Below are 13,056 nucleotides of genomic sequence, written 5' to 3'. Positions count from 1 at the left end.
CTCTCTCCCCAAGGCGTTAAAACAGCCTTTAAATAGAAATCTAAAACTGTTGAGGCCTACCATGGCCTTTTATGTAATAATGCATCCTAACAGACCATTTCAGCTTGAGGTTGTGTCCTACACTAAGTGTGCTACCTTGTAGACCAGTAGGGGAACATGATTTCTTTATGAGAGCCTACCGGGCAGGAAGGACATTCAGACAGAAAACAAGGCAAGGTGAGGTTTATTGAAGTATTCATGACAGTTCCTGTGTGCAGCCCTCATGTTGACAGTCTGCAAACATTGATATAAGCAATATTTAGTAGTCAGGACTCAGAGGACCTGATCTAAAATAAAGACCCTTCACTGACTACAACCAAGTGCTTTACATTGGATATACACAATACGGCCTCCCATCTCGGTTGATGGAGAATAAAGGCCAACATTCAGTTATGGCACTACAGAATAAGCTGAAGAAGAAATACAATTCATGTAATAAAGAGTATACAATTACAATTATTTTTTTAGTGTCAAGTTTTTACTACCAATATTTGGTATTTTCTTTCAAGCTTTTGTCTTAAACCTAAAGAAGGCTGAACAGGTGTAGTGACAAAAAAGGTTTCGCATTTAACGTACAACACATCACAGCATTTGTGGGTGAAATCATTCAATTCTCATTCATCATTTCATTATCTCCAAAGAACAACCACATCTTTGGTTCAATGGTGAATTTCTGTTATGGACAAATACTCTTAGTAAGCAGAAGGGAGGTCGGAAAGCTGTCAGCAGTCGAGGCTCCCACGGATCCTTCAACTGATTTAAAGACGAGTCTTTTGATATGTTTCACTTCCTGGAGCGATGAGAGGAACCCTGCTGTTCGGAGGCCACCGTTTCTCTATTATTTATGAGAAGTTTGGTGCCAACTTTTTACATCATCACCTCGATAACCACGAGAGCATTTCCTGCTGACGGGGGAACGTCAGGCCGCATTTATCAGCCCATCAAACTTTTGAGTCAATTAGCTCGCCCATCTTTGCAGAGAGTCGGCGAGTGCTGTGGGTATATATGCAAAAAAATACGCAAGGACTGCTGAACACAAACAAGTTGCCTCGCACGGCAGAAAGAGTCGAAGGATAAAAGTTTTAGAAATGAATGTGTCACCACAACTTGTCACCAAGGACAGGACGTCTGACAGACATTTTGAAAAAGGAAAAAAAAAAAAATCTTGACAGACATCACCTTGGTTTTAATGTTCGGGGTTTTATGAAAGCATGGGCCTGTATTGCTTTCAATCAAGCCCTGGCAATGGTGAATCAGACACAGGGGTGGGATAAAACAAAAGTGACGAGAGAGCCAGGGACACTCTTTGAATTAATATAAACTGTCTGCTCCTACACTCAGCCAGTTCACTGCTCGTGTTGTGTGTGTGTGTGTGTGTGTGTGTGTGCGCGCGCAGAGTTTCTGAAATGTATCAGAGGAAACTGAAATCTCTTCTAGGTTCTTATTGGCTTTGCAGTCTTGCTTCTCAACTAAAACCCGTGAGTTTTACTGCAAGTTTTTGTACATGTGACAGAAATCAATGCAACTGCTGATATGTTGTGTGTTAAATCTCGAGCCAGGCAACTGTAGCTGCTTGTCGTCCCCCCATTCTGCAGGAGACCTTCTGACAAATCTCGGGCCGGCAGAAACAAAAAGGCATAACGATTTTTTTTCAGAACTGGAGCATGTGATGTACGCTACATTCAGACGGCCCCTCCACCATTGTCTGTTTTTCGGTGCCTCCTTGGGGGGTGTGAACTCTTGCCTCAGCGGTGCTGCAACGAGGCGACACCGCGGTCAGTCACACAGGAAACTGAGAAGGCATGCAACATCACATCCTGCCTGAGCTTTGGAAGAAACACTTCCTCCTTAAAAAAAGCAGTGCATGTAATAAAGACTCGACTCTCAAGTGACAGCAGCTGGGCGGGGCTGAGAGATGAGCAGTGATATACTGTGGGTGAAGTCTAAAAATTGCCTCTGTGGAGGAACAAAGAATAGAAATAGATTTTACTATGATCTTTGGAGAGAAAATTACATTCGCAAACATTTCAAGTGAATAAAAAGGTTATAACACAGCCATGTGATTAGCCTGAGGCAGAGTTTCCATCTCACACACACACACACAAGAAAAAACACCGGGTTCTGGATTGCGCACACTGGTAATGGCTATACGTTGAACCTGAGGTCCAACTTGTTGACAGCAGGCACCTTCTGTTCCCTGCTCTGTGTTGCTACTGGTAGTAAATACGCGAAGGCAGTAGTGAAAAAGGGGTTTGCAGAGGCAGACACACTGCTCACTTATGTCAATCACTTAGAAAATGTCCCTGTGATTACCATGAGATGTGAGCAGGGAGGGATGTGGTGCATCTCACCTCCAAACTGGCAGTGAAAAAGATGAGAGAGAGCAGCAGCCCTGATGGAACAGTCTGCTCGCTAATGTGACTGAAGCCATCCTCCCACCACTCTTATTATCTGCTGACAAACATCACCTATACATTTTCCCATACAGGCTGCACGTCTCAGGTCAAGCCATCGCACATTTACAAGACGCCACCGCCGCTCTTGCTCAGCAGCAGCAGCAGCAGCACAACAAGAGCTGTGGAGCCGAGCAGCCCTCCACTTAAAGCAGTCTCCATTTGTTCACTTCAGTCTTTCTTTTTTCTGAGCGTCTGCCCAGAGCAGCCAGCCAGCCCCCTGGTTGCCATCAGGGCTTCTTGGCTGCAGTTTTGGCTTTCCCGTTGGGTCCTGTTTTGATCTGGGTCATCTCCACATCTGTCAGGGTGTCGGGGGGAACGCACGAGCGCATGCGTTCTATGGTCTTCTGGTGGGCTGCCTTCTCCTGCTCCAGAGAGCGAATCATGTGCTTCATTTTGCTCTCCCGAGAAAGGAAGGTCTCCATGCTGGTCTCGAGGGTCTGGATCTTCTGCCGCGCAGCCTGGAGGACACACACCATGTACCTCAGTAAATACAGGGGATGATACCAGGATTTCTAACTCAGCAGCAACTAGCAACCAACACAAGTGTGACTTTGTTTCTTTATCCTATATAAAAATCTCGACAATAAAGTGCAACACAACATGATTAGAGTGTAAATTATTGGCTTGTGTTGATAAAGAAACAAGTTCTAAACACCAGGATTCTGTTTTTCTTTGTCACATCAGAGATCAACTCTTTGACTTTCATTCATATTCAGAACGTGCACAGATTTACATGTTACTGATCAAAGTGACATACGATTATTTGGACATGTAAAGAAGTAAAATCCTTTGTCTTTCTCTCGCTCTAAATGTGTTTTTAACTTATGTTTTAGCGCCATCTATGGGCAATCTGAGACACTACCAGTGGCAGCTGTGGAGATCTGTGTGTAAACCCACCAGTCCATCATGACATTTACACATAACACCTCTCAACGATGTAGCTTTGAAATAAAAGATATTATTTATAATTTTGTTAAAAGAACCTGCTGCTGTTTTCCCCCAAATCACTGATGTGGCGGCAGATGAAAAGATTTATTTTGCTCTTCTTTACCTGAAGTTTTTCCAAAAGGTCCATGTTCTGTTTCTTCAGCTGAGTGTTCGTCTTTTCAAGTTTCTCGAGCCGGTCAGAGTCATCGGGCAGCGGCCCGGCCTCGATCATCTCATCCTGAAGGACGTGGTACTCCACCTCGTACGCATGAAGCTGCTTGGAGATGTCCATCTCCATTACCTGGTAAACAGAAGGATGCACTGGATGACGTGTGGCTTCATTACCATGAGCACACAAACTGTAGTTTATTTTGAGTCAATCACTCTGTTACTCTGCTGCTGCACTATTTACTTATCTGCTGTGTAAAGAAAGAAATCTACAGTGCCCAGGTGTCTTAGGCAGTAAGCTTTTTATAAATGTTGAATACGTATTTGTGAAAAATTGTTCTTCTCTACAAACAAATGGCTTGAGGGTTGAGGGCCGCATGTTGGCTGGGGAAGCTGAACTGAACCAACAGTGTCATTTGATTTGTTGACAGTTTCAGAACCCTGCCAGCTTTATATTGGTATTTATTAATATGTTGGATAACATTTGTAGAATTTAGAATTTCTCCATTGTGTTTTAATGGGTTGATTTGGGATTTTTTTTAATTTTGTTATGCTAGCGGCTGAACAAATACTACATAACACTTTTGCTTGTTTCTGAGCCTGACTCAAACCCGACAGGCGTGCTGGTTTTCACTGACCCTGACCCAAACCTGACATTTTCACTAATTACAGGCAGATGCAGAGTAAGAATTGCATGTCAGATTATAAGTAGACATAACCCAGCCCAATCCGACCTGAGCCCGAATAGCATTTTCAATTTCTTTCCCCCCCAACCAACTGGTCCTGACGGGCTCGGGTCGGATACCACACACAAGCAGAGCAATCTCTCTCCTATATACTGTGAAAGCACATCACATTTAAATGCCGTTTATTAAGTTTTATTTGCATTAAATCTGAAAGTTAAAAGTCGTATATTTATCGTTTCGATCTGCTCTCCTCTCCACATTAGGCCACTGTGCAGTATGTGATCTGACAGAGCCAATGAAGAGTATTGATTAAACAGGTTTATAGCTTTGTCTTGAAATTCAGTTTTCAGTTTAACTACACTATAAGAATATTATGAGTTGCATTTTCCACCATCACAAGAAACGAGCAGCTTTTAACTGGTGGCCAATCATCCACTGAGGATTACCTTTACACGGCTCACTGGGCTTTGTTATTTGTGAACCTGAGAGTGTTTTTCCTATTTACTTTGCACTTTGTACCTTTGCAATGGTCTGCTCCATCTGCGTCTGAGTGAGGTTGGGAAGTGTCGTTTTCAGATAGTCCACGATGCTCTCGAAGCCGTCGCACTCCACTATCTCCCCCTCATGGCTGCTCAGCAGGCAGAGGGCCACTTTAAAGATCGCCTCAGTCCCCTGGGCAAACACGAAATCTGAAGAAAGGCACACAAAAAAAACACAAATCACACAAAAATAAATATTTCACATATTTCACCTGTTAGTTGAAATCGTTACGAGGCTGTTTAAATATAAACCTCTTGTATTGTGCTGATAAGCATTTTGTGTGTGCGTGAGGAAACACAGGAGCCATTGTTCTAAAAATATACCAAAGATGCGGGACACAAAGCCGAGGGGGAACTGGGAGGCGAAGAGGGTGAGGAACCACGGCGCGGCGTAGAGACTCGGGCAGATCTCGTGCTCCTCGAAGTGATTGTACAGCTCGCGGTGGTAGTCATGCAGCAGTCTGGAGAGCTGGTACATCTGAACCTGGGGGAACATGGACAGTGTGCACAGATTTAATCCCACAAAACTGAATAACACAAATACAGGTCAAAACACGCTGGGCTACAACAAACTGGTAAATCAGGATCTGCCGGGGAGATAGAGGATAAAGGGCGATCTGAGTGTTATACTTGCTGTCAGATGAACCTTTGCCCAGGCAGGGAGCTTGTGTTGTTTTAAAGACTAGCTGAGACACGTCCCAAGGCCCCAAAGAATTTGACGAGTTATACGGACACTCTGACAACTGACACTGATCAGCGAACACAGACGAGAAGCAGAAGTGAGGTCGAGGCAAAACAAGCCTGTTATCACTGTTACGTTTCCTGCCGGTTAGAAATCACTGGAGTAATACCTTCACGTCCTCGTACTCAACCATTCAAGAGAAGTGGCAAAAAGACGTCCCTGCTCTCTGAAAAAGGGTTTTGGACTGGTTGTTAAAGGAGCACAACTGCGACTGTGCTGAGAGAAGCAGGATCTGGCAGCGCGGCTAAATGCTTACCTGACGCAGATTAAACATTACCACGCCTGCCGAGGATTTCAGCCCAGTGAGGTGATGTTTAACAGAGGCTGACGGAGCAGGCAGGTGTGGTTTCAGAAAGAGGTGGAGACACTCGACTACTGTTTGCTCTGGACTACTAACAACCCACAGAGGTGAAGGGGGGTGGGGGCTTTTTACAGCAGGCAGGTGAGAGATAAAAACTCAATGTGCAGTAAGAGTCCGGTACATAAGTTATAAACCTACATACACAACTCGAATGGCACCCAGTGGAGCCAGAGACTGACAGTAAATTCAAACAAGGCGTATAAGTAAGACACATTACATTATCTCAGCTACACAATGGTGGTAGTTACAGGTGTGTAGCCCCTTGAAAACCAGAGTGAAACCACATTTAAATCTGCTAATTACATATTTTTATATGGATCTGCAACAACTTTGACACTCATAGATATCAAAATATATTTAAAAAACAAAGTCTTGACTCCAACACCTTGCTAGATAGTTTTGATGGAACACTGCTGACAAACTGACCAACAAACAAACAAAAAACATAACCTCCTTCAAAGAGGAACCATTTCAATCAGTCTGCATCACCTCCACCAGATGACACTGCAGCAGAGGCAACAGTGTATTCTTATGGGGGGATTTCTTGTTGAGCAAACATGTGTAATGTTTGCCCAGTTAAAAAAAAAAAATTCCCTTTATATCACCATGTTCTGACTCTTTTCATGATTAAATATATATATTGTATAATAATATATTACTCTGAACCCCAATGCTTCCTTAATTCTGCGCATATGATTAAAAGAGAAGAATTAAAATACCGGGGAAACTGTACGTTACTGTTTAATCTTATTACCCTTTGGTCATAACTTGCATGGCTGCATATCACAGCATCCTCTTTATAATCCTAGTGGCTTCAATGTTGAGATAATTTCTTTTTGCACTGGACAAGAGGACAGCTGTTTATAAAACACTATTTTAAAAGGTCTCTTGAAAACGATACATCAATGGTAAACCCTGAATTGACTTGTAGGGAGTTTTGTTTCCACAGAGTAAATCATAAATATCAAACAAAACATTAAAGAAGCCCATCCATCCACCGACCTGCAAAGAGACCATGTCGGGTCTGTACTGTCGCCTGATGCTGAGGTCGTACATCAGGAACTTCAACATGTCGAAGGCCTGCTCTTCACTCATGTGCAGCAGCAGGACTCCAGCCACAAAGCTGATTCCCTGGCAGTAGCCAACCTGTGCGGCACAGAGAAAACCTTTTTCATGACACACCCCACACTGTGGCCTTGCGGTGATCTACTGTGGGCGAGGGGATTAGAGTGTGCACCTCTGTGTCCAGCAGAGAGTAGGCTTTCAGGAGGTTGTAGAGGGAGAGCTGCCCTGCACCCAGCTGGGCTGAGAAGTACTGGTGGGTGGGGAAGGTCCTGCCTGAGGAGGGGGACACAAGAGATTAAGTAAATGTGAGGTTTCTGTGAGATTTCAATGTGACATGATGAGGCACTGTGGAGGATTTTATAACGTGTTGTCACTCAAGTTCACCCCCAATTACAAGAAAGAACAATCCTATGACACTGACAACAGATAATCAGACTTTTTATTTATAGAGCTGAGGCTGAACTTTAAATTTCCAAACTTGTGTATAATCCTGTGCATACCTAGATCCACCAGAATGGCGTGCTGCTGTGCGGTGAGCTGCTTCAGGAGATCCTGGTAAGGTGTGTCCGGGGCGTGGTGACGCTGGGGGAGTCTGTGACGCAGCCGGTGCTGGTGGGACAGGAGCAGCCAGACCTCCCCATGCCTGCTCTTTGGAATACCTGCTCACAAATATGAAGATTAAATATGGTCAGTGGCGGATCAAGGATGTTCCTCAATCAGGAGCCAAAAACGCAGCCAACAAAAAGATTAGTAAAGAAAATGATCAACAAATCGTAATATTTAATGGGAGTCGGGACTGGGGAAACTAAGGGGTCAAAAATGGATGTCCCCCTGTGGCCCCTCCCTTGGAGCCACCACTGCATATTGTCATTCAAAACCCCACATGCCTTCACTTCCCATTCCTCTGACTCTCCTGCACAGAACACACGTGCACACACATCACTCACCTTGGCAGACAGCGCGGTACACCTCCTCCTTGTCTTGCAGGACCGTCGTTCGGCCGGGGGCTGTCAGTTTTCTCTCCCAATATGCCTGTGCATCTTTGGAACACTGGCCCACTTCCTGGTAGTCCAGCTTCATCTTGCGGATGTGCAGCTCATCTCTGCTCGCTGCAGCGTGACAGTCGCCCGAAAAAGAGAAAAGGAGATGAAACAGATGAGAGGAACGTATTCAACATCATTTCATCTAATAAGATCCTCTTGTCGTCCCAGAGAATCAAGACCACCAAAGAAGGCCGAAGTAGAAAAGCACAAGGCCCTTCTGTTTGTTTTTTTTGCCTTTGTGGCTGATTAAAGGACGAATAACAACACCTCATGTCACCAGTTGTCCTGGGGAGACCACACAAGCCAAAATACCAACATTAACATCAGTATCTTTCATAAGTTTAAACCATGAGGGAAAAGCTACATCAGTGGAGAGAGATATGAATCGAATGAATTTAAAAACCGACACCAAGAGTCATGCAAAGCATCTGACCACCGTCCCAAGGGCTCCTTCTTATTTCTCTTACCTTCTATTGAAAAGCATTATTCACTGATAGGTTCTCAGACCAGCATTGGTGTCATAGTAGCAAACAAAAGGAAAGAGATGTGTTGGTATAAAGAATCATAAATGTGACAAGCAGCTGCATCCTAAAAAACTCTTCTGTCACTCCTACTTTTGTCCGGGGGTGAAAACTTGAATGAAATCAAGATTACGGAATAAGTGCTAGATGGAGTAACACTGCATTTGGTGGAGGGATGATCAGGGGGTGGATCCAGGATTTTCTATTCCACTCTCTTTAACAATGTGAAGTAAGACGTTTTTCAAAAAAATTCTAAATTTCACAGAGAATTGTTGAAGGATCTTGAGGGAAAAAATCTGCCACATTTAGGGACCGATATTAGTATTTATGAATATTATAGTTTTTAAGAGGAATGCTAGGCCTTGGAGCACTGGAGGTTTTCTGTCTTTTATCAGTTACAAAGTACAGTTGTTTATTTCATAAGGCTACTTTAAAAAACATCCATTTCTAATATAAAAAGTAAGACAGTCAACTTTAACGTCCTCTTCTTCCTACTCCTGCTCTTGTTTTTAACTCCCCGTTGTGAGAAGAGGAGTTTTGAGTGGGTTTGGAACGGGAGTAGACCATTAATATCTTAGGCCAGTAGAGGGCAGTGCTTTTACAAAAGCTGATATGTAGCATGTCATTTATTGAAGTCTGAAATATGAACACTGTTATGGTCGTTTTCCCATGAAGGAGAATTATTTTCATGCACTTTAACTACCGACTGCATGGACGTTTGTGTATCTGCATGTGTTCAAATGTGTGTCACTGTGCAACACCACAACACGTCGCTCTAAATATAACCGTGCTCTCCAATCCAAAACCAACATGGCAGCATTAGACTTCTGACCATAAACTGAAATGAAAAAGCATAAAGAGTCGCCTGCGCTGTAGCTTCTGTCCCCGTCCACACTCATAAAGCCTCAGTTAGCAACAACAAGACTTTAAGTGTGAGAGCGCGTCGTGATGAGTGAGTGTGAACATTTTAAGACTGTAATAAATATCTTCACAGGCAGATAAATCTCAACGGTAAGACCCAGTGGGGGCAGCTGCAGCCTCATGACACAGTATGACATCCAGCAGTGGCTGTACACAGATGAATGCACTGAATCAAATAATCCAATCACAACAAGTCTGCAGACATCTTGTTCTTCCTGTTTTTCATGTGACCTCATGTTATTATAGTTATTACGTGCACAACAGTGACTGATGCTTACCCTCCAGTCTCTGGTTCTCTTTCTCCATGCGCAGCAGAAGGATCTGCTGGTGGATGGCGGTCTTCCACAGCCCCTGGTAGTCGGCGGCCGTCTTCTTAGGCCGCTCCCCGGAGAGCGGGTCGCCCGTAAACAGCAGCGGACGCCCAAAGGGGTCCAGACCGGAGACGGAGCCGCGGGGAGAGAGAGGCAGCAGCTCTCTGGCATCACAGTGATCTAAATAACAACAAGTATAAAACATCAACAGAGAGCACACATGGGAAACACAGCTTCAACTCAACGATCATAAATAATAATGCGTATCATGAAAAACCTTGTCTGCAATGAGTTCACAAAAGATAATAACCCAACCCTGCACCTTCACAAAACTAGTTGGACCATTAAGCAGCTATAGAACCAGATATCTTTCTGACGTTCAGGGCTAAAGAAGAACTTTGAATGTGACGTCCAGTGCAATGTACTGCATGTCTGATGTCTTTTTAAGAATATTTGTAAGAATCTTTTAAGGGATATTATTAGGAATTTGTCTTTTGAAAGTGAAATCCTCTCTTCTTTCTGTGCCGCCGAATATAAATAAATAGTGAGGTGCACAGGGTGGAAAAACACGGCGTGCTCAGAAACTCAAAAGCAGCGAGCAAACTTCAAACTTCATTTATATTTGAATGACAATAAGCTGTGTGACCTATGACCTTTGCTAAAACGGCACATCAAGAGCACACCTCATTGCTATACCTTTTCACCGCTGCATCATGATATTAATATTTTGCCACATGCCATTTTGGTTGACTTTATTATTTGCTTGTTTTGTTATTGAAAAACACTTTTTGGGTCCTATGTGGACTGGTCTGTACTATTATAGGGGAAACACTGTATAAGTTGTGTAAAGCTCTTTGGATACAGACAAATAAAATAAAGAGGAAAGGAGCTTTACAAAAATAAAAATCGGTTGTTCAGATTCAGTTGATATTTTGCAGCATTATCACTTTAATTATAATTTGTCTGAACCCAGTGCACAACTGCTCTGTTTAAAAGAGCAACATGTTCTTTGAAAATGATATAAGAAAAAGCAAGACTTATTGAATAATTGGTAAGCTGAGATGTTTTTAGATTAGATGATCTTACATTTCTCTATAATTCCCTGGGTACGCCGAGAAAGTCTATTAAACTGGACATGGGAACAGGGAGGATCAGTTTCACAAGCTCCTTCATCAGGGTTTTTTCTACAAGGTAAAAAATACTTCTTTTCTTTCTCCCCTACTGTTTTATCACATGAATGCATTTAAATATAAAGTCAGATGTTTAAAAAAAAAAAGTGATTTCCCACAAAAATCAAGCGCTCCTTCTGCCTTGTACTCATCTTCTATGCACTTGTGGATTATTCAGAGCTTATTCATTGTGCATCATCTTGTGTCTCGCCTGAGCTGTTGGATTGTGTTACCAGACCTGAGTGTTGCATGGATGCAGATGGCTTGTTCATAGGCGAAGCGACCCTCAGGAAGATCTTCTGCCTCCAGGAGACCCTGCGTGGGGTCGGGGGGAGACCTGCGCTCACCGAGTCGTTGCTGCAGCCGGACAAGGTCCTCTTCCTGCCCTCCCCATTGCTACGAGAGACCACAGCAGCGTCAGCAGGTGTCGGCTTACATCAACTCTCCTTCAGCACTTTCTTACAAATTCACACACACACACACACGCACGCACACCTTTCAACTCATGATCACACACATATCTCATCTCTGAAACAGGAAACTGTACACAACTTCTCATGCAAGCAGATGAGAAGCGGTCGAGATGAATCTCAAACATACTGATGAAAAAAACATGTGCCAGGTATTGACTGATTCCCAGTTTCCACGTTAATGAAGCAGCAGTTCACGGTTAGTGTGTAACACGACAACAGACATCAGCCACAGCCGAGGCACATGCAGGCGTCTCCGTCGTCTGCAGGAGAAGTTGTTTATGTTAGTAGAGGAGACAACGTGGTGGAGAAGATCGTGGGGTTACTGTTGCTGTGTGCAGAGCCTTTTAAAATGGATTAAAAATAAATAGGATTAAGCCAAACACTTGGTCAGAGCTCCAGCGAATCTTAAAGGGCCAGTTTTGATGGTGCAACAGCCACAGTTCAGTGTGTGCTTAGATGTGAGTCTCTGTGAAGTCGACCTGCTATTTGCGTTAGCATACTACAAGTGTGCTGCTTTCAGTGATTGAGTCAGAAGGTCACATAAACTACACCCCCACTATTATGCATATTAGCGTGGTATATTAATAGTCAAGTACTATTTTGTGCAGCATGCAACTACAGACCATCTGTAGACCAAAAGAGTTCAGTGACAATAAATATTACATTCTTTTTGCAATGACGAGACATTTAGTGTCACATGTGACACTTTAGATCATAATGCAGTTGTCTGAAAAGTGAACCATATCAATGTTGTTCTGTTCCTCAGTCTCTTCCTCTCCTATTGTTTTTTCCTTATTCTATACCAGTGCTCTTTGCAAGAGCTCGTGAACATCAGTGAAATTAAATAACACATATTTGTTATATTATACATTTGTATGAATACACACATTGAAGTGTTTTCCCTGAAGATCAAAAAATATCATTTTTGTTGACTCAACACACATGTGTACACACATCACAAAAACAGAGCTTTACATTTTTTTTTAAGTAAAATTTAAGAAATGTCGTTAAATTATTTATATATTCAATAATTTTCTTCTATTAAAGCAAACAAGGTTTCTGTGTCCCTCACTGAAGTTGACTCGATTACTACAGTAGATACGAAGCTAAGTCAGAACACAAGAGCCTGTCCGATCATGTGGAAAAACAGGAAGTGACCTCTCGTTGAGACAAATGTCACTGACACAACAATCTTTTTTGCACAATTTTCCGTTCTGCACATTCACCACAGGCTCTTGAGCAGATTTGAATCCCTCACTTGATTATGACCACGTATTGTTTTTTCCTGTCGGTTAAGTCAGGAGCAAAGTCAGAGGGCGAAATTGATAGTGCAACAGAAAACAAACCTCCTTTTGCAAACATGCTAATATGTTGAGAATGAAACACCCAGCAGGTCGAGGCTTTGCAACATCTCCTCTTTTACACCTGCTTTTATTCATGTTCACAGGAAACATGCACAGAAAAATAATTTCTTGACGTTTCTGCTGCATTATCGATCAAACGGCTCAGGCACAGCTGTGGTGGAGAAATAACATTTTACAATTGGTCGACTCCGCTGAACCTCATCTATAATGGAACTGTTGACCTTTACTTCCTGCCATCCACACACCCAGACCCTGTGGAGGCAGCGTAAGG

At 43.1% G+C, this 13,056-nt stretch overlaps 1 protein-coding gene across 6 annotated transcripts in view; it reads right to left on the bottom strand.

Moving 5' to 3' along the window:
* Positions 1–205: 205 nt before the first annotated feature.
* The window catches only part of tbc1d4 (TBC1 domain family, member 4), a 29,526-nt gene continuing 16,675 nt past the window's right edge, over positions 206–13,056 (bottom strand). For 3 of the 6 annotated variants that reach the window (XM_062402093.1, XM_062402094.1, XM_062402095.1), the window contains 10 exons: positions 11,187–11,344; positions 9,747–9,959; positions 7,931–8,092; positions 7,484–7,642; positions 7,156–7,256; positions 6,921–7,064; positions 5,140–5,299; positions 4,796–4,965; positions 3,547–3,723; positions 206–2,953 (listed from right to left, as the gene is read on the bottom strand). In XM_062402093.1, the coding sequence (XP_062258077.1) occupies positions 2,723–2,953; positions 3,547–3,723; positions 4,796–4,965; positions 5,140–5,299; positions 6,921–7,064; positions 7,156–7,256; positions 7,484–7,642; positions 7,931–8,092; positions 9,747–9,959; positions 11,187–11,344 (1,675 nt within the window). In that variant the 3' untranslated portion in view covers positions 206–2,722. The other 3 variants (XM_062402096.1, XM_062402098.1, XM_062402099.1) reach the window with 3 other exon arrangements.

Source organism: Platichthys flesus, chromosome 13 (assembly GCF_949316205.1).
Source record: "Platichthys flesus chromosome 13, fPlaFle2.1, whole genome shotgun sequence".
Taxonomy (NCBI): Eukaryota; Metazoa; Chordata; class Actinopteri; order Pleuronectiformes; family Pleuronectidae; genus Platichthys; species Platichthys flesus.
This window is presented reverse-complemented; position numbering and strand designations above follow the sequence as displayed.